The 27,822-nt window shown below is 45.9% G+C and overlaps 1 protein-coding gene across 3 annotated transcripts in view; it reads right to left on the bottom strand.

Annotated features, from left to right (window-relative positions):
• The window catches only part of RARS2 (arginyl-tRNA synthetase 2, mitochondrial), an 816,998-nt gene that overhangs the window by 663,409 nt on the left and 125,767 nt on the right, over nucleotides 1–27,822 (bottom strand). For all 3 annotated transcript variants that reach the window (XM_069606382.1, XM_069606383.1, XM_069606384.1), the window contains exons 2-4: nucleotides 20,778–20,851; nucleotides 1,799–1,901; nucleotides 4–87 (exon numbers count right to left, since the gene is read on the bottom strand). In XM_069606382.1, coding sequence (XP_069462483.1) covers nucleotides 4–87; nucleotides 1,799–1,901; nucleotides 20,778–20,851 — 261 coding nt within the window. The remainder of the gene's footprint in view (nucleotides 1–3; nucleotides 88–1,798; nucleotides 1,902–20,777; nucleotides 20,852–27,822) is intronic.

The raw sequence follows: 27,822 nt of genomic DNA on the forward strand, positions 1-27,822 counted from the left end.
TACCTTTGCTAGTAACTCTCGGTTTATCTTAAAGTTTACAGTGCCAGCACCAGTGCTGATCTCACTCACTACAGCATCAGGCCTCAGCTGAAAGAACACAATTATCAAAGTTTATTCTAGGAAGAAAATAACAATATAAACGAGTGAACGCAAAACATCATACATGTCAAAAGGTATGCAGGATATTGACGTTTGCAGAAAACATCCTTCCCCATCCGTCGCTCTCCTTCGCCATGTTTTATGATGCCTCGATTCTTCAGCTCTTAATGCTCACATCAGCAACAGAAGACAGGGGCCTAAGATCTGATCTGATCACCACTCAAACCCATGCCACCAAAATTATGGAAGGAGACATTTGCACCATGCCACGCAGCGGTCAAGTCCTAGTGAAGGTTGATGAGAGCCGTGGTGATGTAGTTGTATCTACGTAGATCCTTGCGGAGGCATGTGGCTGCATGTAGGACACTTCCCAGGGACACAAGGAAGGACGAAAGGAGGCCTTTAAGGAGGGCTTTGCCCCATCTAGGTGGGATAGGATCAGTGCTTCAACAGTGATCTAAAGCTGTCCGGGGGGAGAAAGGGCTTGACTTTCCACAGGAGGGAGAGCTGATAAGATGCTGTCTATGTGTTTTCTTAGCTATGTGTTTCTTGAAGGAGAGGTGTTTGTCGATGTGGAACCCAAGGGACATGGCAAAGGAGGCGAGCTTGGGTGTGAAGCGCTCAGGGTTCATGGTTGATAGCCAGGTCTGTATGTTCAATGTTGGTGGTGAGGAGTAGGAATTCGGTCTTGGAGGGGCCAGAGTTTCAAGTGTGCACTGGACATCCAAGACTGGATCAGCGAGAGGCAGGTTTTGAGTGTGCAGATGTCTTGATGGAGTCGATTTTGAGATATAGCTGTATGTCGTCTGCATATTGGTGGATGTAGAATTCTAAAGATGCGCCAGTTCTTATGTAAGTTATAACACTACATTGTGTCTTTAAAATAAAATTTTAAAGACGCAGCAGACATTTACACAACATGTTTGCCTCATGTTCAGAATTAGCTTTCATTAGACTGGGGTGTGTCTTTCACACCAGCCTTAACAAAGTTATAAGACTGAGCTTCATGGCAAGGGACATGTGTGGGCTTGTGGTTCGGTATTTCCCCTCACAGGCACGGGACCATAGAATTTAATTTTAAAGACAAGACCGCCTTATGAATGTTATAACACTACAGCATGTCTTTCAAATTCAATGCGTTGATGACAGTAAACAAAAACAAGCTACCTCTAGATAACAAGTGCCTGAAAGCACACTGGGGGGAGGGGCTGGTGTTTGATTATAGCTGCCACGGCATTGAAGCATACAGACAGAAGTATCATAAAATGGAAGCCTGCACGTTTTCAACAAACATAAACTGAGGTTAGGAGCACACAATGTTGCTCATCTCCCATTGTGAAATTCATTGCAACATGTTATATTGCATTTTTCTTTTTAGGCGAGTGCCCCTCTGCAGTCTCAGCGAGTTTGAGATTCACTTCTGGGCATACTGAGCATATTTAGGAAGACCCACTGGGAAAACCATAAAATAGGATTGAGGTTTTTATGTTTGAGCCAGGAATAATTATCCACAGAACTGAGTCTCTGATACAGCACTTAAAGGGCAGAGCATACATGTGACGCAGGTTACAACAATAGAGGGTTCAAGCTTAATCGGTTTGCTTAAGTTTTTCATAGCATTGCAATTGTAACAGTCACACAGGCATGAAAAAACAATAAAAAAAGCAAAACATGAGATTCCATGTCTTGGGCATCATACCTTATCTGCAAGCTTCTGGGTCTCTGCTTGGGTGTCTGGTCTTGGGTAATCTTGTCCGCGCTCAATCACAGAGCTCACAAAGAGCTGAAAATCAGCGGACGGCCTGCAGAAAGATGGAAATCCACTTCAAGAGGAGGAAGTACCCCTCACATCGAAAAGTAAAATAAAAGGCCCTATGTATGTTTGTCCCTGTATGCTTTTCCGATGCAGAGGTTTTGCCTGTTGTCACCGCTAGAGGGAGCTGTTGCCTTACGATAGATGCAAATATATCTACAGAGACCATGCCAATTTGCATAGCTTCGCCTGTTGTCACCACTAGTTATCTTAGGATATATAGTGGTCCTACTGTACCAATGAAAACATGCACTTTGGCCTGTGTACACCGGCCAGCACACTAGTTGGTATATATTTTGCTCAAGCATGAAACCATTAGCAATTACGCAAGTCATGAAGCATCCTCTGATGAAAGAATGGCTGTTGGCACTCTGCCGCCCTCCCCCCCCCCTCAGCTCACCCCACCCCCATTTAGAGAAGGGTCATAACAGTTACTGGATTTACTAAAAGGATGGCACAACATATTGTGAAAAACCCCATTATATGCATATATGTGGCTGAAAAATTCAAGTGTCTTTGAAAAGCAAAATATCAATGTAGAGTTAACCATGTGTCTTTCGGAAAGTAAGGACGTGTTTAAATAACATATGTGATAAAGCACTGCCTACTGTACTTTATGAGGATAGTGGTTGCACAATCAAGGGCCACATCGACACCCTTGCTCCAGCCTTGGCAGATTTCTACAATCACTCCTTTGCAAATGGAACTTGCCCCTCCCCCTTAAGCACTCTCTTCTGCACCCCCTTCTAAAGAAGCCCGCGGCCGATCCTTCCTCTCGGCCTAACTGTTGCCTACCTCCATCACTCCTTTCCTGGGAAACTCTTGGAAAAGCTGGCCATCTCCCAGCTTAATCTACATACTGAATCTGTTGGTTGCCTCCATGACCACCAGTCTGGCCTCAGAACTTCCAGGAGCACGTAAACCGCTCTCCTGAACACCCGTGAAGACTTGCTCTCCAATCTTGACTCTAATCTCCCTTCTGTCCTCATTCTCTTCAATCTATCCTCTGCTTTTGACACGGTCAACCATGCCATCCTGCTCAATCGCCTCTGCGACAACCCTGGTACGACTGCTCAGGCCCTGACCTGGTTGACTTCAGGTTCCCCAGGGGTCTAACCTCTCTCCCTGGCACCTCTTGCTCACTGCAATGCTACTTTCTGCTCCAATTTTCAATGTTATGCGGATGACAACCCGCTCTCTTTCAGGCTGCCCTCAGCCACCTATGCTTCTTCTCTCATACCAGACTGTGTGCCGCAATTCAGGAATGGTGTGCCACCAAGACTGAGATCCTCCACATTTTTTTTCTCTCTCTTTTTTCTGGTCACCCACTCTAGGCTCCTTCCTGTGAGGCCAAGACCCTCCACCCTCTCCTTCTCTGCTCACATCACTGACATCTCTAAGAAGTCTGACTATCAGCTGCACCGCCTTAGAAGTATTCTTCCTTTTCTCACTTTCCCCCAGAACCTCACTGTCTCCAGAGCTCTGGTCCTACCTAGGCTGGATTATTGCAACAGCCTCTTTCTAAATCTTCCTGCCTCTACTCTTCGACCTTTACAATTATCCAGAACAGAACTGTGAGACTTGTCCTGGACCTCAAGCCCAGGGATCGTATCTCTCCAGCTCTGAAATCTCTTCACTGGCTCTTCACTGGCTCCCCGTGGCTGGAAGGATCAGGTTCAAGACCCTCTGCATCGTCCACAAGGCTTTCTGGGGCCTGGGACCGCTCTACTTCCAACTTTCTCTTCCAAAACATCTTATTCTCGAGCTCTTTGCTCACCCACCTCCAACTCGGAGGGTCAGATGCTTCTCCAAGCAGAGAGTTGGGGACAGATCTATCTTCTCGGCTGGGGCATCCCTCTGGAACAGCCTCCCTGCCTCTCTCAAACATGATCAGAACCACCTTTGGTTCCGGAAGCAACTGAAGACCTTCCTCTCCCCTGCTGATGCACCAGACGGCTCCATGCATCGGTCACCTGGTCATCCTCTGAACTGGACCCAGGCTCCTGCATGTCCAGTTGCCCTTGCACTGCCTCCAGGCTTCCTAGCACTTAAGGGTCTGTATCGGCAACCCTACAGTCCCTCCTCTCTGCACTTATAAGCAACCCGCTGGCTGCACTTGTGCATCATTATTTTTTCCTTCCTTTGTTTCCCTCGCCTTGTCTTGACGCGTCTTGAAACACTTGTGTACAGGCGTGTTATAATGCCATATCAACTGCAAGGGTTTCCAGTTGTTGATACAAATATTCATCTTGTAATTTGTTGCAAACAATAAAATATTGCAGGTTTAGCACAATGCATTAAAAGCAGTTTTGAGGTTTAAACTAAGTGGCAACGTGCAGGTTCTTGCTCTCCTGTGCTAGCAGTGCAGAAAATAAACATACGCTTATCGACAGTCTCTTATCAATTGATGGCTGCAAAGTGAACAATAATAGGTTATTAGCATCACAGTCGAGATATCATTTTCTTCTTACGGGCAAGTAGTCCTCTCATAACTAGACTGTAGGAAGAAAACTATTTACAGTCTTTTATACAGATACCACAGGCTGTCAAGTATTATCAGAAAATCAGCGTCAGGCGGTTAAGGGGATACTTGTGGTTTCCTTTAGAGGGACACAAACAGTTGGATAGGGGAAATGCAGTATTTATCAAGTTATGTGCATGCTTTTATAATGTGCAATCGCTCTTGGTAACCAACATACTGCTTTTCTCAAAGGCCTTTCTATCGAAGGCACTTTATTTACAGAACTAATTCGACACACATTGAAAGATTGAAATGATTTCACGCTTGTTCATTTGCCAGGGTACCATCCTCTTGATATTTACAGGTGATCAGGACTTGAAAGCACGGAAACGATGGACAAATAAATATTTCCGTTCACTTGACTTTTCACTTAAAAACTGTGAACGAGCAGAAGAGCGGCGGAATGACAACTAAATAGAACAATCATTTGTAGATACTTTGTCACCAGAAGAACCGCAATAGGCACATTCATCGATCTGGAACTTAATCATCCCACATGGTTCTAAAACCTAAAGAATACCAATCAAGAGTTGTATGTATCAATTTGGAAAGAATCGAAAACAGAATTGCTGCACACAGGTTAGAGAAAAAGCAGATTCTTAAATTGCACAATAATCTGACTCATGAGACCATGGGGGCGGGTCACTGTCATTCCCTATAACACTTGGTGATGGGTATCAAGTGGTGAGGTTCGGAGGAGGGGATGTGAGCAGGGAAAGGGGCATGGCCAGAGAAAGTTAGTATACCACCGACAGACTGAGCTGTTGCAAACTTCAAGTCAGTTCAGCTGATGTCTGCAGCGGATAACGGGAACAGGGTCATTTAAACCATTCAAAAGTGGCAAATGTGCTCAGCTGGATGAACTTCCCGCACTTTTATGAGATGACGCGGTTCACTGGCCGCTACCGGATGAAGTCCCGTAGAATGACTGGTGCCGGCCTCATAGCAGCCAGGTCTTCCCCTCAGAGAGGGTTATGTGAGAAACTTGAAGGTATTCTCCTACCTACTCCCGCAGGATCTTCCATTCAGGTGGCCTGGGATGGGTCATCGCTTTTGGATTCCGACGCTGGGGGAGCAAGTTGGATCACCTGAGTGGATGGTCGCGTGGGATTGGGAGGAGAATGCCTAAAGACGAGACACGGTATCCCACCTTTCCCAATTGCAATTCAGCACAATCCCCTCAACCTTTATGTGGTCATTTCAGTCTCATTCCATCTCCCCCTACCCATTTCCAACATGTACTGGGACAAGGAAGAGGCAACTGGGAGCTGGGAAGATTACCCATAGGAGCAGTACTGTGCAGAGGAAGATGACTGGAGAGGCCTACACTAGACCTCTAGTCTGTTCCTTTAATAAAGTGAGGCAGGGTCAGGCACTTGACATCAACCACACGCACCTGACTCCACTTGACTTCCAGTTAGGGTATGAAACGTGTGATTCTGCCAGAGAGAATGAGCAAGCTGGGGTTGCCGGGCGGATTGTGGAAGCCAGGGAAGAAGGAGGCTGCAGCTGGAGGAGCCTGGAGGATCCAGAAGAGAACGGGATGCCAGGATGCTGAACCAGTGTGTCAGAAGGGAAGCAGCGTGGTGAGGGAGCCGTGTCTCCATGGGGCCGGATTGGGGAAAGCTGGGACCTATTGGCCAGTGCTCGTTCCCCTGGGATGTGTGCAGGTCCCAGGGGTGTCTGAGGGGCAGGTGGTGAGACCCTGACCGCGACACACACATCCCAAGGAAACTGCTTGCCAGCGCCACTGTACTCTGTGAGTTGCATAAGAGAGAGAGAGAGAGAGAAAGAGAGAAAGAGAGAGAAAGAGAAAAAGAGAGAGAAAGAAAGAAACTCAATAGCGTGCAGTTGGCTGGAGTGGGAGTAGTAGCAGCAGAAGGTGCAAGCAGCATGATAATAGAAAAGCAATAGAAAGTAAAAGAAAAAAAAAGGTACGTGAGAGGAACAAAAGCAGAAAAAACAATTAATCGTATTGACAGAACGAAAAGAGGGTGTGAGCGACTCGAAAGAAGGAAAAGTGAAAAAGGTGCAAGCAGCACAAAGCAAACAGAGAGAGTGTGTGTGAGAGGCACGGAAAGGCAGAAGGTGCCTGAAAAGTGTGCAAGAGGCACTGTAAGGAACTCATGGTGGCAACAGTAAAGACAGACACAAGTGATCACAGTTCAAGGGTGTTTATTAAACTGTATGCAGTTTCGAAAAACAGCCTAATCTAGACCTAAATTTAAGATGGGAGCAAGCATCGACCATCAAATGAAAATAAGGCAGTCCTTGTGGCGTCTTGTCAAAATAAATGGCCTATACTAAGAAAAATCTATTGCCAAATTCTTACAGCTAAATATAGAAAGAAAGAGTGCTGGATAGGGTTTTCAAAAAAAAGAAGTGTTCACAAAATAATGTGTCAGGATGCGATTGCCAGGGGTCTTCCTTCCCCACGTTTTGAGCACAGGATAAGGTGGAGCTCCTCAGCACAGCACACGCTCAAGCTTTCCCCAGCGCGAGCCGACAGTTCGGTATCAGCTATCGGGTTGTCTATGGTCAAGACTCTATCACTAAAATTCTCTTTTGTTGAGTACATCGGGCCCTCAAAAACAAAACAAAAAGTTCTGTTCCATATGTACGTTGGGTGATGGCTTCATCCCTGGGTCCCCATCTTCCGGGTATTGACCCCTCAAACAGTTCTTATCGATATCAGAACCTTTGGTGGCTGAGTCTCCTGCTTCTGAGGGTCTGATAGTTCCCAACAAAAAAAAAGTTAATTTTGGGTTGCACTTGAGGCATGGATTCGTCACCCCTGTGTCCCCCTCTTTCGGGTGGATGACCGTTCAAGTATCTCAGCCTCCCTCTGCTGGGTTCACCCGGGCTTATTGACACATTATAGGGTGATGGTTTCACCCCTGGGTCCCCCTATTCTGGGCGCAGACCCCTTTCAAATATTTGTCTCAATTCTCATCCTCCCTCTTCCAGGTTCACTATGGCTTTGCACAAAGACAGTTCAGCTTTTGACTTTCAGCAGTCTCAATGTCTTTTCAAACAGTTCTCATGGACATCCCTCTGCCGGATTCATATTTGTCAACACAGTGTTTCTTGGGACTTTAGACTTTGCCCGTCTTTATCGGCATTCCTCCTCCGAGTTCACTATTGCCACTTTTCACTTTAGCGGGATTCACACCCCTTTACGTTCTCAAAGGTTTTCTCTTTTGCAGCAGGATTCACTGCCCTTGCTTTCTTAACAGTTTGCCGGTCAAAGACTTTCGTGAACTGGGATTTTGCTGGACCTCCTGTATGACCACTTTAACCTATCTTGGCGGCTCTCCTACGGCCTTCTGGCATCAGTAGTTTTCCAACATGGGAGCAACCAAAGTTTCTTGAGTCAGCAGCCTTGGTGCTGGTCCCCTCTGGAGCTGGTTTTCTTCTTTTATATTCCAGTTCTTTGAATTCTTGTCAATCTGCCACTTTATGGGTTTCATTCAACACAGTTCGGTTTCTTATCGGTTTCCACTTCGACTCACCGGCTGCAGTGAACTGCTTGGCTTTCCTAGTCTCTCGAGTCGAGGCCAATACCACGGTAACAGGAGTCGCCCTTTTTTCGGCTTATCGGCGTAGGCACGCTTTGGGTACCGCTGGCATCTGTGGCAACACACCCGTGCTATTGTTTGCAGCCTTATGTTTCCTCTTACGAAGGGTTTGTGGATCTGGGACGGAAAGGTCAAGGTCAATCCACTCCTCGTTACCCTCTCGGTTCCCCCTGCCTTTCTCCTTCTCTTAAACTGCTGAGTCTGGATTGCTGTCTACTCGTGCGGTCTGCCTTGCTCGTACTGTGCTCTCTTGCTCCACCTTTTATCCCTGTGGGAAAGGGAAAGGGCTGTCGGGTGTGTGTGTGATTCTGGTCAATTGCCTGACTTTGCCGGACCCTTGTATTGGGACATGTCGGGTAAACGGCTCTGGTGTTAGTCCGTTGTCTTCCGTGTTGTGCAAAAGTGTGTGTGTCGGGAAAGGGGGAAGGCAGTGTTTTGGAATATCCAACCGTGGTAGGATGGGGGAAAAGGTGTTGAAAGAAGGGGGGTACTGAGTCTCACCCGTCGGTGTGCCACTTCACAAGGACCCCTGCTCCAGATGATCCTCCCTCAATAGTCTACCCCCAGGAACTGGATAGAATAGCGATGGCTGTGTCCAGGCCAACTCTATAACAGATCCCTGGGGACTAGCCAGGGAGACACCTTTGGGTTTCTCACAGCACGGAGAGGAAAAAGATGCAAGGAGAGGGGCCAGGAATCAGAGGGGTCGTGCATGGGGAGGAGCAAAGTCCTGCGTTCTAGAAAGTCTCTGATACCACCCCGGCGCTGACCAATGAAGGTGTACAGCGCCACTTGATAGAAAGTGGAAAAAGGGGAGCTACACAGAGCGAAGTGGGAGCAAAATCATCCAAAGTGAAGGAAAGGCTGGTGAACATTTGGCGTTTTGCGTTTGTGAACTTTTAAGTGAACTTTGTGATACAAGAGGGGCCTAGGCTTAGGGATGGGAACCCTGATAGGCCCAACAGAACTGTGATATACATTCTTGAAAAGAGGCCCAAACTGGGGGAAGGGATACCCGAGAGGCATAAAAGGAACTGTGACTTTTCTTTTGGAACCAGAGGGATCAGAGATTGGGGAAGGGAACCCCAAGAGACCAAGAGACATTGTGAGCTGTATTGTCCTGCTGCAAGATCCCTACCTGGAAGGTCCCAAGGGCACCCCTTTTGCGTTGAACTATTTTTAAACTCGCGGAACTAAACCGGACGGTAAGGCTACCTGCATTTCTTTTTGAACCACCACTTTTCTTTAAGAAGACCTAAAATCACATTTGTTTTAAGTGCGGGCAAGCCTAGGTTTGGAAACAAACTTTGGTTTTGAACTTACAGACATCAACGGCCCTTAGAGGCATCAACTGAGAGAACAACCCCATTAGAGTTAAGGCCAGTTAGGCATTACATGAACCCTACAAAGTTTAATAATAAACGTTTTCAAACTGTTACTTCTGAGTCTGTCACTCTTGATACCATGTCTGCCTCACATTGCTCGACTTATTTTCTAGACATTGCCACTGCATTTGGCTGCCCCCGTTATGGCGGATGGCATTACACAGCAGCACACGACTGGGGGAGAGATAGATGGTGTGCTTCCCTAGCATGTAGGGCACAGGATCACACATGTGCCAAGAGGTCCCAGAGAGAGGTGGCAACTTTCTTGCAAGGAAAACTTCCTCCTGTGACTCAACCAGAGCAATTCAGTTCCAGAACACCCCAATCGGGAACTAAGTGTGAAAATGACTATCAACAAACCCCCAAAGACATGAAAACCAGAGAACACTGCAAAGCACCAAACGCAATCCAGGGACTTCCAAGATGGCGCCATAAGCACTTACAAAATCTTGTGGTTCAAATCAAACCTAAATAGAAGCAATTACCCCATGAAGCAATCGCTGTCCTCAATCAATCATATAAAGAGAGGAGTTCACACTCATGAGAGGAACAGCCAATCCCAGGAGTGAATACTGGGGGGGCACATCAGTCAGCCTTAGAAAACACCCCACAGCCTCATGCTTATAAAAAGGCGCTGGGATAATTATTTCAGTGTCTTGGACACAAAGGCGGCAGGCTCTGCTGATGCACCCTTGATAAAAAAGGACCGCTGCTGGAGAAAGGAAGACTGGAGGGACTGCCCCCTCGAGCAAGGCAGTGCAACCTTGCAGAGGCTGGGAGGAGAGGTAGAGAGCCAATAAGCCCTACAGCGGCAGGCTGACTGACTGGAAGAGCACAACAGCCCGCTCAAGTCGTTATATAATTGGAAAGCCATAGGCAAATATTTTACATTTTCCACCAGAGGCACATAGGGAAGGACAGAGGCCCTTGGCAGGAGGGTAGGGGAATGCTGGCTCCATAATAAGGAGGACCCCAAATGATGTGGAGAGCATTACCCATTAAAGCAAAAGTTCCAGGAGGGCTCTGTCATGAATCAGGAAGCCATAGTCCAGGAGGTATAGGTCATAAATCCTGAAGCTCAAGGTCCAAGATCCAGGAGGCAGTTGACCTACATCCTGAAGCCCAAGGTCCAGAAGAGACAGGTCTCGACATGCTGTGAATCCAGCAGCACAAAGTACAAGATCCAGGAGAGGTCTTTTCGTGAATCCTGAAGTTCAAGGTCCAGGAAGCACCAGTCATGAATCCTGAAGCCCAAGGTCCAGGAGGGACAGGTCGTCAATCCTGAAGCCCAAGGCCAGCTGGGAAGTCTGAACGAAACCAAGGTCCAGGAGAGGCCTTTTGCAAACCCAGAGAGAATTCTGCTATATTGCATTGGAATAGGGATGCACTTTGGAGAGTACATTTGTGAAATGTTTGCTTTGGCCAATGCTTTGAACCTTGTTACTACCTTAGCGTAGCCAAGATGCTAAACTTAAAAGGTAGGTTTACGTTTTTCTGCTGACCAAAGCCTTTGTAGTGCTCTTTATTAGCAGAACCAATCACCTGTAGGGGTGACGACTTATTTTAATAGGTTTTGCACAGATTTGTTTAAGGGCATGGGGAGCATTGGCAGTTGTAAGAAATCACCATTTAGTTTAACCCATCCCATCACATTCTTATTCAAAAGTCTCTTTGGTTGTTGAGCTTACCCTAGTCCCTGAATCTGCAAGCCTGTCTATTTTGACCTAATAAAGATAGTGCTGGAACCATACCTGTGATCCAATATCATTGCATGGAGTTTCCTACACAAAGTATAGAAGGTTTTTATGATGTTGGGGAGGTTGTGGGGCAAGAGCCATGAGGGGAATGAATGTGGAGGGCATCTGGGGTATAGAATCGTGAAGATAAAGGTCTAGCATAGTAATGAAGAAGGAAAATGCTGCCGCGCGAATATAAGAAATGTATTTGCAATTAAAAAGAATAGCATTTCTAAAGTTCTTCCGGGAAGAATGCACAGGAGTTAGTTCATTTTAAAAACAGCCACTAATTATGGGATATCATGAGTAAGAGGACTTGGAAGGATGAACAGTAAATCCAAGAACTTTTTACCTGCAAATCGCTGAGTTGCATACTGGCGATCACATTTTTTGTGCGTCTAAAAAGTGAGATTTGCATTGCATTAGATACAAGCATCCTTTGCTCTTTATCAGTGGTCGAAGTGTACGAAAAGAAGTAGTGGAACTATGTTCCCTACTTTCCTGCCCCACCTCCCCACAAACCGCATTGCTGCACCCCTCCCATGCGCAATCCAAACCCCCAAACAAATGTGCCTGCTGTTTAAGGGACTGTTCAGTGCAGTGCAAGTTTCAACTTCTTCCTACACCTTTATTTTAAAACGAAGCCATTCTGGAACGGTTTCTTTTTCAAATAAAAATATAGGAATGATAAAACTGAATTTAAAAAAGTAGAGGAGCACCGCTCCCAACCACTCCCACCCACTTCGACCACTGCTCTTTATACATAACACAACACCAGAATAAATGATGATATTGTTCTAGCGCTGCCAAACCTAATGACATTACTAATGTACTAATGACATTACAAATCCTCTTCCATAGTGGGGGGGGCATAGAATAGAACTCCTCTGTTTTATTAATGTTTATTTTCATGGGTTCCAGGGTTATGAAATGCATTTTAGTGAGACAAATAAATAACAAGTATTGGTAAATCCAATAGTTTTGACTTTTGCCATTGTTAATTGAGTTTTACATTTATAGTTTGAAGAGCCAGAAATGAGACACCGACTCAGAGGAGACATGTTTGTGGCTACTCTGAGAAACCAACGGGTGTCTTGCCTACTAATCCCTGGAGATCTCTCTCTCAGGTGGCCAGGGCAAGGCCATCGCCTTTGGATCCAGACCATGGGGGTGGACCAGTGCGGGAGGATCACCGGGGTGAGGGGTCTTCGGGGAGTGGGGGTGAGGCAACCAATGGTGAGACGAGGAATTTCCCCTCCTTTCCCGTACCCATGCCCGATCCCGTTTTATAGGATTCTCCAATGTCCCAACTACCTCACCTTTCTTCACAAACACTGGACCAAGGAAGACGGTGACAGAGTAAAGAGGCTAACCCTTATATATCTCATTGGGCATGTACCTTTAATCGGGTCAGGCACTTGACTTTAATCACATGCATCTGATACCTATTAGCTCTCACCACATGGATAAAAGGCGGAACATAGAGACACTCTGAGCAAGGTGGAACACGAGAAGTAGCAGAACTTCCAGGGTGAAGGCGAACGTACTGGAGCAGGACAACCGATCTAGGGACTAGAGCAAAGGGTAGGGAAACCCTGAAGATCCCTGCAAAAGGATGTTGGGTCCGGGAAACAGAAGGAGATGCAGAGAAAGCCAAATCGCAGACAAAAAGTAAACCTGCATTGCGTTTCAAGGATGCCAGCGTCCCTCCAGTGTGACTGACAGAGTTGGGGAGGCCAGGCCAATCCTGTGGTATTAACCTTGACTCGTGAATCAAAGCCGCAGAGACAACAAGAAAGGAACGCGCACACCCAGTGAGTTAGTGAAAGACATGAAGGCCAGGCGGGCCTCGATCCATGTTTTGAACTGCCTTTGTTTTGAGAACCTGAGCCAGAGTGTCTCATCCTGTCTATGGGGGCCGCCTTACCACGTGCTGTCCAACGTGAAAGCTGACTCAGTCACTTTGATCCTTTATGTTATAACACAGATTTTCCATTGCATACATATTCCCCTTTACACACTTTTTGTATGAGAGATAGGGCAGGCATTAGGTTTTGTTAGTATAGGCCATTTTAATTTGACAAAGACTGTGTTTTCTTTATTATTTGATGCTAGAGACTACTCCCACGAGAGCTATAGGGCAAAGCAGGAGTTTTTCCAAACCACGAAAATTGAATAAAGGTTTTGAAACTTGTACCTCTTGTGTCAGTGTCATACTTGTGATACCATGCCTCCCTTACTCTACAAACCTTTATTTAAATGAAAAGTTGTTGGAGAATGCTTCACTATCCCTGATCTAGGAAGAATTTCCCTACCTCAACCAAAATCTAATGAGTCTGTCAATGTCAAGAAGTCCAAATAAATTAAGTCCTGTGTCCGTAATCCTAGTCTGGCCCTCACACTCTAAAACAGCTGTATACTGCAAAGGGTAATATTCCTTGTCTTCTTGAAGTATTCAAAAGTGGTCAAAGTTCAACACAAAAGTTCAAAATCCAACAACAGGTTTTCTTCACGGACAAAGTTCACAGTTCTAAAAAGAACCTCATATGCTGGGTTCTTTGCATGCAACCGCCAAGTTTCCAAGAGGACTTTTCTCTTCCCTCAAAGCGTTCACATAGCTTGTGGGACTTGCTCCCTTCGCCAAGGTTTCGCTTTACTTCCAGTTTCAAAGACACCTTTCTTCTCAGGGCCTTTCCTTTCAGGCCTTTGTCCACAGTTCACGATTCACACTTCAAAACGTTATTGCTTTTCTTTAACTGCTTCTCTCATCACTTCAGAGTTCATGTATTGCTTTTCCTTTTAACAGTGTATACACTATTTCATACACAGTTGTCTTCACCTGGTATACTCCCCTGCCAGGACTTTATTACACAACTACCTATTCCTTCAGGTAAGACTTTATTGCCACCATTTACAATTTGCTTGACTGATACTTTCATCCGTTTAATGGATTACCTATTGCTTTCATTAATCAGTATAGTTTTCTACACCATCTGCCTTCCCATTTATTTATATTGCATTCTTGAATAGCTGCAGGCTTCCCTTGGTTCTCGTTATGTTCCTGCACCTTTGGTTGGCCTCTAAGTAATGGTATTGGTACGCCGGCAACCCAGTAACCCCTTCAATTTCCCAGGGCTTACCGGTTGCCTTCAGCGTGGTTTCTTCTTCGTTGGCTCTGCTGAATTGTCTGAGTGTGGGCCCGGCCAAGCAATGCTCTTGCTGCAGTACATCCTTCCTGCCTTCCAAGGGTCATGTCTGCTTCTATGTCGTTTGCCACAGCACCTCCTTCCTGCACGTGGTATTCGACAGCGCTCCCGACCGGCAGGCAGACTTGCATCGCAAGCTCTCCCTGCTCCTTCTCCTTCCTGTGACTGTCTTGACCTTCATCAGCAGAGTTCGGGTTGTAATTAAACTTCCCAGCTCTGCTATTTCTTCTCCAACAACTAGACCGTTGCACTCGATACTCTGCCCCAGTAATCATTGATACTCTGCCATCGTTCCTCGTGTCAGTGTCCATGGATTTTCATCTTGTATGATATTGAGGAATTAAAGGCTGAGCTTTACTGGGAGAGTCTTTACTATTCCTAGACTCTTCTTTGCGGCAGTGGTTTTGGGTCTTCCTCTGAAATGGTATTGGGGAAATTAACACTGGGTTTCACTAGGAGTAACATTCCCTACTCCCGTTCTCTTCCTCATGTCAGTGGCTAGCATGTGGTTCCTACTAATATCCTGGGGAAAAATATAAGTAGGTCCACTAAAAGGTTGGGGAGGGGTATGACCATGTGCATTAGAGTTTGGGGAATTGAGGGAACATCCCTAAAAAGAAAAGGGATGCATGCATGTGGTTTCCTCCAACCATGCTTCACTATTTCCCCAAAGTACATCTTCCCCCAGGTGGTCCTCCCTCATATAGCCGCCCCCAGGGTTAGGATCAGGTAACTGCTGCTGTCCCCTGGCCACACAGGAGGAAGCTGCCTCAGGGAAAGTAGTGAGGATATCGCCAGAATCATCACAACAGGTATGAATTTTCATTGGCCCCATAAAGAATAGACATACCTTCAAGAACATGCAAGCGGAAGCGCGGTCCAACGTGTGATTATTATTAGGTGAATGCTTTGCCTCCACTGGCTGGTTAAATAAGTCTAACGTTATAAATGAGAAGCTGAGGCACAAAGCCTGCAGCTTGCACGGTATGCTACAAAGGCCCATAAATCTTTTTTGAGCTCTATATTATCCACCAATTTTTCATCAATTTTACAACACACTTATCTGAAGTCTGATATCAGATATTTCATGGGGGTATGCACTGTTTATTAATTATGTTTTGCAGCAAGATGAAAATATTGAGCTGTACCAAGATCCAGAAAGGTTTTTTTTTTTTTTTTAAATCATACCCATACAAAGAGGGCATCAATATTCATATAAACATGCGAAGTATAACTGAAGTAAGGAAGACCACTAGTGTAAAGGGCATATGCCCTTTACCGGCTGTCAAACATGAGTGCAGCATCCATACCTTATCATGTTCCTCTAAGACAACTGGAGCTGCTGCTCTACGCAGGCCTTGCCTGCAAGTTTCACACTTTGCAGGCAAGCTCAAGACACAGACATACCTCAAACCTGCCATCCAAGAGATACCCCTAGTTGCAAAATGTAGGAATACCACACACAGATCCATATGCAAGTAGTGGGGGTTATTTCAGCATGACAAAATGACTGTCTTGTACATTTCATGCTTTCAGCGTCAACCACCCCCCCCCCTTGCTAACTCTCCACTCAGCCTTTACTGTTTTGTAGTAGTCTTCTGTTGCACTATTTCTTTCCAGAATAGAACACCACATCCCAGAGAGATGAAGGGAAAGACAGAAAGATGTGGAGACCAGAAAGCAGATTTCAACTCCAGCAATAGTGCGTTGTTTTGGGTGTAAAAGAGGATGGAAGGTACGTGACGAGCTGCTTCAAGCTGGTAATATGGCAACCGTCAACCATTGTCTGAATGGAGCATTAATGGGGCATTCTATAGGGAGAATTCCCTTGCACAGACCCTTGATGCTCATCAAGAGACATCTGTCCCAGCGGCCATATATAGTGCTCAAGCCCTTGATACATGCTGTGACTTACTGTGCGAAACACACTTGTTATGTTGAAAGGCAATACAAATATATTTAAAAAATATATAATAATTAAAGAATTAATCATTCCAACAACAAACAAAAAAATTATATATATATATATATATATAGCTCCAGCCTGGGGGCTATGTACCAGGTGCCACAGCTACTGTAGCAGAATATTCCTTCTTCACAAGCCGATCTTCATTATCGAAGTGATCTCTGACTGGACCCCTGTGACTTGAGAATGGAGAGTGTCCCATTTCTGAAATTATCACCCACTTACCAACTGCATATTGGATTGATCTATGAGGTAACCCAGACTGGAGCATGTGAAGCCATACTGAAAGAGATGTTCGACTTGGATGCTTTGATGAAGATTTCTTGACTGGCCTGGGGGAAGAAAACTTTGTATTCACTGGGCTCTGGAACTCTGTGGGAGTTTCCAACTAGGATTAATAGGGATTCCCCTGGGGAAATTAGAGAGATTATGAGAAGGGAGGCAATGTTGAGTAACCCGGAAAAACACTCCATTCTGCATTGGTATTTGAAACATAAGGATATATGGTGGATTAAGTACAAAAAAGGAGGCCAAGGAGCTTTTTATTGGATGCCTCCCTCTAGGCTACCTAACTGCTAACCGGAGCAAGTCGCCTAGGGCCGGACTTCGAATGTGACATTATGCCAGTATGAGAAAAGCAGCAATCAGCAACATAGTTGGGAGGCAAAGTCGTGGGTAAGACATGGAGCATCTAAGCCTATTTATGGGGTAATCACAGTTTGGTGAATTCACCCTCCCCCTTAAGATTTCTGCATAGGGCGATTACTTTTTGCACATGCACACAATTTGGGATCTGCCCGATTACCCAAATAGCACAGGTAGAACACTTAACAGATGCTGACTTTGAGAAATCCGCCATGCTCTATATTTTTATTTTTTCAGAAATCCATTTTCATTCCAGAGTGGAGATGGATTGTGTACAGTAACACGCAATATTGCTACTGTACAATGTGAAACCATGCAGAGAATGGTTGTGTACAAGTTCGTGCAGTACACATCTCACCGGTTCCCCAGTAAAGTGCTCTATCTTCATATGAAGGGGTGCACTGTAGAGGGGGTGAGAGAAGGTGCGCATCTCACCGGTTCCCCAGTAAAGTGCTCTATCTTCATATGAAGGGGTGCACTGTAGAGGGGGTGAGAGAAGGTGCGCATCTCACCGGTTCCCCAGTAAAGTGCTCTATCTTCATATGAAGGGGTGCGCTGTAGAGGGGGTGAGAGAAGGTGCGCATCTCACCGGTTCCCCAGTAAAGTGCTCTATCTTCATATGAAGGGGTGCGCTGTAGAGGGGGTGAGAGAAGGTGCGCATCTCACCGGTTCCCCAGTAAAGTGCTCTATCTTCATATGAAGGGGTGCACTGTAGAGGGGGTGAGAGAAGGTGCGCATCTCACCGGTTCCCCAGTAAAAGTGCTCTATCTTCATATGAAGGGGGTGAGAGAAGGTGCGCATCTCACCGGTTCCCCAGTAAAGTGCTCTATCTTCATATGAAGGGGTGCACTGTAGAGGGGGTGAGAGAAGGTGCGCATCTCACCGGTTCCCCAGTAAAGTGCTCTATCTTCATATGAAGGGGTGCGCTGTAGAGGGGGTGAGAGAAGATGCGCATCTCACCGGTTCCCCAGTAAAGTGCTCTATCTTCATATGAAGGGGTGCACTGTAGAGGGGGTGAGAGAAGGTGCGCATCTCACCGGTTCCCCAGTAAAGTGCTCTATCTTCATATGAAGGGGGTGAGAGAAGGTGCGCATCTCACCGGTTCCCCAGTAAAGTGCTCTATCTTCATATGAAGGGGTGCACTGTAGAGGGGGTGAGAGAAGGTGCGCATCTCACCGGTTCCCCAGTAAAAGTGCTCTATCTTCATATGAAGGGGTGCACTGTAGAGGGGGTGAGAGAAGGTGCGCATCTCACCGGTTCCCCAGTAAAAGTGCTCTATCTTCATATGAAGGGGTGCACTGTAGAGGGGGTGAGAGAAGGTGCGCATCTCACCGGTTCCCCAGTAAAAGTGCTCTATCTTCATATGAAGGGGTGCACTGTAGAGGGGGTGAGAGAAGGTGCGCATCTCACCGGTTCCCCAGTAAAGTGCTCTATCTTCATATGAAGGGGTGCACTGTAGAGGGGGTGAGAGAAGGTGCGCATCTCACCGGTTCCCCAGTAAAGTGCTCTATCTTCATATGAAGGGGTGCACTGTAGAGGGGGTGAGAGAAGGTGCGCATCTCACCGGTTCCCCAGTAAAAGTGCTCTATCTTCATATGAAGGGGTGCACTGTAGAGGGGGTGAGAGAAGGTGCGCATCTCACCGGTTCCCCAGTAAAGTGCTCTATCTTCATATGAAGGGGTGCACTGTAGAGGGGGTGAGAGAAGGTGCGCATCTCACCGGTTCCCCAGTAAAGTGCTCTATCTTCATATGAAGGGGGTGAGAGAAGGTGCGCCTCTCACCGGTTCCCCAGTAAAGTGCTCTATCTTCATATGAAGGGGTGCACTGTAGAGGGGGTGAGAGAAGGTGCGCATCTCACCGGTTCCCCAGTAAAAGTGCTCTATCTTCATATGAAGGGGTGCACTGTAGAGGGGGTGAGAGAAGGTGCGCATCTCACCGGTTCCCCAGTAAAGTGCTCTATCTTCATATGAAGGGGGTGAGAGAAGGTGCGCATCTCACCGGTTCCCCAGTAAAGTGCTCTATCTTCATATGAAGGGGTGCGCTGTAGAGGGGGTGAGAGAAGGTGCGCATCTCACCGGTTTAGGGGTGTGCACATTTTTTTCTTGGGGCATTTTACAATTCGTACCTCCACCTTTTGAGTGCAGGTAAAAATTGGGAGAAAATCCTTTGCAGGAATCCAACATATGCCCTACCCATTGCAGGAGGTATTTTTGTGAATAAAGTGTTGCCATTACATTTTAGCTGGTGGTAAAATTAGGCAGTAATAAAAAAAATCAGCTATTTTTACTGTCAGCCAAACTCATCAGGAGGGCTTACTGCTTTTTCCAAATGCTCCACAGTTGGAACTTCAACGTTAATAACATTAACTTCCCGTTTTCAAACTTGATGGCTTTCTAGCTCTCGATGCAAAGCCTACTTATAGGGAGTACGTTGTGGCAAGTGATAAACATATTGTCCATGTGGTTACATACTTCACTTAGGGAGCCCCTGCCCACAAACTCGCACGGTTATCTTGGAATTCGAATGGGGAGATGTTGAATAAACTTACTTGGGTGAAACAAGGCTCAACCTAGCAGGCATTTTTTTATTTTATCGTTTATTTAGACATTTGTGTAGGGCACTTAACCCGCGGGCGTCTAGGTGCTGGTTACAGCTTAGTATATGTTACAAACAGTTAGCAAGACAAGGGCTGGTAATGAAATAGGTGGGGTTTCAGTCTCTTACGGAACACAGTTTAGGAGGACTCGGATCTCAAGGCAGGGGCAAGAGAGTTCCAAAGCACAGCCAGGAAGACAGGGAAGCTGGAGCCTCCAGGTTTGGCACGCTTGAACCTAGGAGTACATAGGTGGTTGGCATAAGAAGTACGAGTGCGCCTGTCTGAAGCTGGTTTGGAAAAACTCTGACAGGTAGCCCGGGCAGTGTTATCGAGGCAGCAGTGGGTGATGGTGAGGATCTTAATTTGATCATTTCTCGGACTGGCTGCAGTGATGTGTTCTTGCTTGTTTTAACCTCAGTGCAGCTCTCAAGGCGTTATTCTGGATGGGTTCACATTTTTTCAGGTTTTGCTCTGATGTGCCTCCCAAGAGACCATTACAATGGTCTGTTGTTGTGCCAATAATGGCCCTGGCAATGTTCAGGCAATTGTCAGTTGAGAGAAAGGATCGGCTTGCATTGATGAGTTTGGTCACGCAAGCAGCCGACGAGGCATTGGCGTTGACGTGAGTCGTGACTGTGGGAGATGGCATCAAGATGGAAGCCGAAGGTTTTGACAGCCGACGAGATGTGGATGGGGTGATTGTCAATGGTAAACAGCTGGTAGTCTGGGCTGAGCTTGGCGAGGTGTGGAGGGTTGCCAACAAGAAGGAGTTCCATTTTCTCATTGTTGACCAAATGCAATGGAAACGTTATTAAATGTTTGCATTGAATCCTCCTCTATGCTAGTGTAAGAATTCATATGTTTTAAATATCACCATTCCATTGGTCCCGGAAAGTTGGGAAATTTGGCGACATTTCATGGGGTAATTGCTCAACTGCCAATTCTACCCACTTAGCTAAAAGCAAAGCGCTCTTCAATTGATGGGAATTGAATTTAATATGCATTTTTTATGTTCGTTGATTAACGGTACACATTATTTAAAACGGTTTGACTTTTGTAGGACATTTTGTAGATAAAAATATACAAAATTACATTTCTCCGTCGAACCAGGTTGTATTACAAGAAACCTAATAGCATAAACATCTTACGTTCAATGTTATTCACACAAAACCAACGATGCAGGACAGGCATTGCCATTAAATCGCTTTAAATGAAAATTGGGGAAACGTTACTGTTTTTTGTAGACGGGAACTGCGGATATTGATTTGATGAGCTGGTCCTCTGGTCGGTCCAAAACTCGTGATACCTAAAGTAGAAATAAAGACACAATGAGAGCTTCACATGTGCCCGAAATCAAACAGAAATAATTCATCAGAGAGATTTGGCTCAAAGCATCTTATTTTAAAGAGAGAGCAGCATGGATATGCGTTTTAGCACTTGTCTTCACGTACACGTATTGTTATTTTCAACAACGACCTGCCGAAATAACACTGTGCTGTTGCAGTAATGGCGTGATCCACGCTGCCCTTATCAGCCGAGTCAATCTTAACCTCACCATTACATATATTTAGAAACGGGGAACCTGTGTTGTGAAGTTTCTTAGTGGCCACAGCTAGCGTCCAGGGACTGCGCACTTAAAGTGTGCATATACTTTAACAGATGACAAAAGTTGAATAAAAGCAGCAATTGTTGGTTTATTTCTCAACGAAACACGTATAGACTAAGAACTATGGTAAAAAATAGCTAACTGTAACTACAGTCCAACTACACAAGTGATAAACCTAGCGTTTGCTGCCCCCTGCTGGTCGGCTAGTGGTTTGAACAAGAATGGTCACAGCAATAACAGCGATGCAAGATCACAGCAAATTTGATACCATTACTCCAAACCCCTGTAGTCCGGACCCCTCCCTACCTATGGCCCATCAAAGCACTGCCTGTGATAGCAGCTAAAATGTGAACATTTAGCACATGTCAAGAAGAAATCAAAACTGCGACCTCAGTCCATACCCAACCAGCGAACTGGGAGTAAGGAGGCTCAAGGCTCGTCGTTATCCAAAATCACCACCGCCCCACAAAGGCACCCCTAGGGAAGGGCAAAGAGGGGCAGTACCCCCTCCCTCCTAATAGCTTTTTTGACCGACTAATTGGTGACCTGAACCCCTCCCCCTTGGCAAACAACTTCAAGGCTAAGAATCTTGGGGGTTATCTTCGACTCCACACTATCCTTCTCTCCTCACATCTCCGACGTCTCCAAGAAGTCACACTACCAGCTGCACCTCCTCAGAGGTATTCTTCCTTTCCTCTCCTTCCCCCAGAAGCTCACCGTCTCCAGAGTCCTGGTTCTCTCTAAGCTGGACTATTGTAGCAGCCTCCATCTAAATCTGCCTGCATCTACTCTCCGCCCTTTGCAACTTATCCAGAACAGGGCTGCGAGACTTGTCCTTGGCCTCAAGCCCAGGGATCGTATCTCTCCAGGACTGAAATCACTACACTGGGTCCCAGTGTCTGCGAGGATCAAGTTCAAAACCCTCTGCATTGTCCACAAGGCCTACTGGGGCCTGTGGCCGAATTACCTTCAACTCTCTCTTCCCAAATATCTTCCTTCTCAAGCTCTTCGCTCATCTGGCTCCAACTCCATCAGTGTCAGTCGCTTCTCAAAGCAACGAGTTGGTGGTAGATCTCTCTCTTCGGCAGGGGTCTCCCTCTGGAATAGCCTTCCTGCCTCCCTGAAACTTGAGGAGGATCATCTCCGGTTCCGTAAGCACCTCAAAACCTTCCTCTTTGCTTCCGCTTTCACCCCCTCTGCCCCCTGCTGAATCTGCACTGTCCAAAACTACCTGCCCACCCTGTCTGATTCGGGCGTAGGCACCGCCAGTTGCACACCTGCACTGCCTTCCCTGGCAACCCTGCACTAAGGGACTGTTTCTGGTCTCTCTACAGTCCCCCTACCAGCACTTATGGCTGCACTTCCTTGCACTTGCCACCAGCTGGCCGTTTATTTATTTATCTTATTTATTCCACTTTCCCATGTACTGCACTTTCCCCTCTCCCTTCCCCTCCTCGCACTTTTCCCCTTCCCCCCTCACATGCACTTGCACGATCTGAATGACACCTGGCCTAGTAGGATCGTTGTCTGTCGTCCCTTGTTTTACCCCCCTATGCCTCGTCGCGCCTTGAAACACTTGTGTATAGGCGCGTTATAAATGCCATATCATATCATAACTCTTTCCAGGAGCCCTTAAGGTGCCCCTTCAAACAGCGCAGGCAATCAATCGCATGTTTACATTCTTTTTTCCGAATCTGCTCTTCCTTCAGGCCTGAAGTGGACACAGCGGGAATAGATGGGCCATGAATATCACTGGCGTGGGTGCGATTTTGTTAAAAGCAGGCTTCCCACACGCTGGGCACACTATTGTTCTGGCTACAGTTTCGTTGAAACCACAAAGCAAGACATTTCCAAAGCAAGACATGTTTCCCCAAGCTTAAATGTGCCAATTTTCTTTAAATTGTGTTTCTTTTAATACAGTAGAAACAAGCCCCTTGTCCCTCGCCAACCCTTACCTTGTCCCCTACTCTCCCAACCCCTGACAGCAGCCCGCCAGTAAGCATCAGAAAAATACCCCATATCTACTGCCAACCCTGGTCTTCAAACCAAGTCCAACATTCGAATTCGTGTGGGGACAAGTTCTCACAATAGTCATTATGGAGGAAGCCCAGTACCAAGTCCCAGTCCTCTTTGAATTTCCTCTGATCCCACTGGATCGCACACGTCACCAACTCCAAGGACACAAAATGCCAAATCTTGACGATCCATTCATGCTACGTGGGGACCTACGTTTGTTCCCATTTTTGGGCCACCAATAGCAGTGCTGCTATATTAAGTATCATGAATGCCTTTCTTTGAGCCTTTGTCGGAAGGATCTCCAACACATCCCCCATCCCCAGCATTGCCTCCTCATAGTTCGAGAATTTGGGGGCCAAAGATGGTTTTCATAGCCGCATTGACAGTATCCCAGAAGTGATGTAGAGCTGAACATATCCTCCAGATGTGCCCCAAGGAACCAAACTCTCGACATCCCTGCCAGAAAACTATTGGCACACCTATGCAATTTCTCTGGGGTGTGAAAAATCATCAGGCCACCTGCCTCACTCATGCCATTTAGGAAAGATTTGAAGACCCTGCTCTTCAAGGAGCACTTCACCAAAAAACAAGGACCATAAACTGACAAGACAATTCTCACCCATCATCACTATGTTCTACTCCTCTTAATTGTACAGCGCTCAGTCGATTTCTTGCTAGGTTTGTGCTATTTAAGTCACCCTTATACTGTGATGATTCGGATGGCGCCATCACTCCTTTCCCGGTGGTGACCTCTCCCCGTGACCCTGGGGCCGTCTATTCGAGGGAGGATCACATAGGTAGAGACAACCTCCGGGAGAATATCATGGCACCATCTGGTCATAGTATCCCCAGTTTTATCTTGAGAACAACCCTCCCATGCACAGTGCCTTAATGGCATGTTACGAAAAACACTGAAAACGCCATTCCAAATTTTGCCTCCAGGTCATTTAGAACTGACCTATACCTTAAAGAACACTTACCCAGACTTTGAATGCAAAACATAAAAAATTGACTACTATTGCCATAACTACAAAGTTACTGGGACGCGGAAGAGGAACTGAGTAACGCAGAGCAAAATAGACCAAGAATACAGGCTGCGCTTTACTTCTTTAGTGCGGGGAATGGGAGACCGTTGGGCTGCAGGTGCTGGTGTGCAGCCATCCGGCTTAGAGAAGCAAAAGAGGACGGTCGTCGGAAGAAGGAGACAGTCTGTGAGAACGACAGAAAGCAAGCCAAGGCTCCTCAGCATTCGCAGCTGGTAACCGATATGACCTACCTGATGGAAGCCTGATGCAGAGCAGAAGAGTCGAGCGTGGACAGCAGCAGGAAGGAAAGCCAAAGAGTGAGCGCGGCGAAGGAAGAAGAGACGCTGATCACTTGTTGCCGCTTTACCACAACAAAGCAGAAACACGCCAGCAAGAGCCAGTGAGTCCCCCAATGGGAACCAGGGACACAGGGGTGTACAGGCAGGCATGCCACATGAAAATGAACATTTATCAGACAAATGAATATTGAAGAGTGATAAAGCCACTGGGTATTTGTGTTAATTGTGGAAAACCGTTGAGGGGTTTAAAAAGCAAACAGGATGGTGAAAACTGACCAAGCCAGTGAGCATTTTGATAATTGAGAAAGAACCAAAGAGAAATCCTGGCAGGGAAGTATACCAGGTCTAAGCAGATAAACAAAACTACAAGAGTGTTCAAGACATCCTGGCAGTAGAGTATAGCAGGCAGACGCAAGTAGGAAGACGCTGGCCCGGGTAAAGAAATACGCCAGGACAGAATCAAGTGAACAGTGTAAAAGAAACACGTCGCCACAAAAAGAGGTCCTGAGAACGATATTCCACGATGTGCCACGGGCTGTGTAAAACTAGAGGAACAAAGAGGGAAAAACTAGCGAGATCGAAGATGAAGAACTATGTTGTTTTAACACCAGTTGAGTTGTGAAGAAAGAGAAACTAAGGAACTGATATCTTTTGGATCTACCACAGAGGGAAGAGAAATACAGAGGAAGGGAATCACACTCTGGAACAAGGAACTCTATCCTTCTGGAACCTTTCTGTTGGAGTTGTGCATTTTTCTTTTGAACATGTATCCATCACTCAAGGCCAAAGACATTGCCCTTTTCACCTTAGAGTTTATTTTTAGTCTGAGGGTCAGAATAGTACTGTGTACATGGGACGGTTTTGTTTTTGACAATCTGTCATCGACAGAACCTTAGTTTTGATTTTAGGTACGGAAACACCTCTAGTGCATTGACAGAGAAACATTTCCCCACCCCATTCTTTCTTTAATACATGTATTTGACCAAAACCATGAACCTCGTGTCCTAGTCTCACTCCTCACAATACATACACAGAGAGAGCAGCGAGAGGGGGAGCCAAAGTGCAGTAAGAGAGCAAGAGCGCAGAGAAAGAAACAGAGGCAGAGTACAGAAAAAGGGCCAGAGTGCAGAGAGAGCGAGAAAGAGAAAGGGAGCCAGAGTGCAAAGAGAGCGAGAAAGAGAGCCAGCATGCAGAGAGAGCGAGAACGAGAGAGTCAGAGAGCAAGAAGGAGAGCGAAAAAGAGAAAGAGAGCCAGTGTGCAGAAAGAGAAGGAGCCAGTGTGCAGAAAGAGAAAGAGCCAGTGTGCAGAAAGAGAAAGAGAGCCAGTGTGCAGAAAGAGAAAGAGCCAGTGTGCAGAAAGAGAAAGAGAGCCAGTGTGCAGAAAGAGAAAGAGAGCCAGTGTGCAGAAAGAGAAAGAGAGCCAGTGTGCAGAAAGAGAAAGAGCCAGTGTGCAGAAAGAGAGCCAGTGTGCAGAAAGAGAAAGAGAGCCAGTGTGCAGAAAGAGAAAGAGAGCCAGTGTGCAGAAAGAGAAAGAGAGCCCGTGTGCAGAAAGAGAAGCAGCCAGTGTGCAGAAAGAGAAAGAGAGCCAGTGTGCAGAAAGAGAGAGAGCCAGAGTGCAGAAAGAAAGAGTGAGAGAGTAAGTGTGAGAGAGGGAAAGAAAGAGTGGGAGAGTGAAAAAGGCAAAGAGCGAGAAAGAGAGGCAAAGAGAGCAAGAGAGGCAAAGAGGGAAAGAGGGAAAGAAGAAAGGAGAAGGAAAGAGAAGAGAAGGAGAGAGAAGGAGAGAGAAGGAGAGAGAAGGAGAGAGAAGGAGAGAGAAGGAAAGAGAAAAAAGAATGGGCGAGAAAAAGGAAGAGCAAAAAAACAGGGAGAGTGTGGAAAAAAGAGAGAGCGTTGAAAAAAAGGGAGAGAAATAGGAGAGTGTGCTGAGGGAGTTCTAGATCTGTGCATGCCAGGCACAGCTAGTATGGCTTACATTCCTAACTGAAGGCCAGGCAATGAACGATTTGAGATATGTGGATCAAGCAGGATTCAACGGAATATGGCTAACCTCTTGGATCCTTCTGACTGAAGGTCAGTCTAGTGAGCAATAGAACACCCGCTACTCTATTCAATACATATTTATTTTACTCGTCCCCGGTAGCTCGTTGTAGGTCAGAAAGGGTTAGTTAACCTATTCACTATAATTACCCCTCATTGCAGAATTACGACAGCGGACTTCAAAAGGTTATTTAGAGGTTGATTCACGTTTAGGACAAGGCTCTTCAGTTGGAAGTATTTGACTTAAAAAAAAAATATATTCAAGAGTACATACATACAACTTTGGGTTTCAAATCCTTAACTGAACACCATACCCGTAATCATATGTAACCAATTCACCTGCAGACAATAAAATAAAGCTATCAAATCTAGTTGCCATGAACTCCTAAAGTATTATGCTAAACAGAAAAAAGGCTGTACACATAAGGAAAGAACAGGAGATGGGTGGGGGAGGTGAACCATAAATCAACCAGCATGCCTTTCTTCATCCCTCATTGACACATTTGATTTTACAGAATGTACTCACTTTCTTTTATTTTAAATTGCCTTTGAACTTTTTTTATTTTACAAATCCGATTACCTTTGTTAGATTCAATAACATGTTGAGAAAAAAAGAAAAACGGCCTGAATCTGATCAAGGGGTTAAGGAAAATCCAACCGACAGGTTTAGAAGTGGAACATATGGCTGATATAAGAATAATCAGCCAATTGTAGTACTGGGCTTTGCACAAACAACGGCATATGGAATTCACTTTAACACTTTGCTGCTACATTGTAAGCTCAAACTCTGATCAAAGGCATGATCTGAAACCACAGAAAAGCTTGAGCCACAAGTTCAGACAAATAACACTGGGTTGTTTACTGAAAAGCCCCCCCCCCATCATAATAGTAGCACAGGACTGAACAAATGCCTACTGCTGCATTCGTTTCTTTTGATAAGGGGTGGGATGCACATATGAAGGGGTCCTCACTTGCACACCTGTGACAGTATCACCAAAGGAACAACTTTATTACTCCAGTGAAGTACACTGGAAAAATACAGGCACTTGGGAGAGGAGCAGAGTGAACAAACCGTTCGCTATGATCTGAACACTTCAGCATTCTTTGATGCTTTTCTTGTATATCGGATTTATAGATAATCTGTTTAAACTCACACTGATCTTCAGTGTGTTGCTGGACATTTTATTCTGTTATTCAATGTGAAAGAGCTGCCTGCTCTTGTAGATATTCATCACACTTGAATTAATACAACTAACGCATTCCATTTGTGATAAGATCACTCAAACATGCATTT

The sequence above is a fragment of the Ambystoma mexicanum genome, chromosome 4p (assembly GCF_040938575.1).
Source record: "Ambystoma mexicanum isolate Mex_15411 chromosome 4p, UKY_AmexF1_1, whole genome shotgun sequence".
NCBI lineage: Eukaryota > Metazoa > Chordata > Amphibia > Caudata > Ambystomatidae > Ambystoma > Ambystoma mexicanum.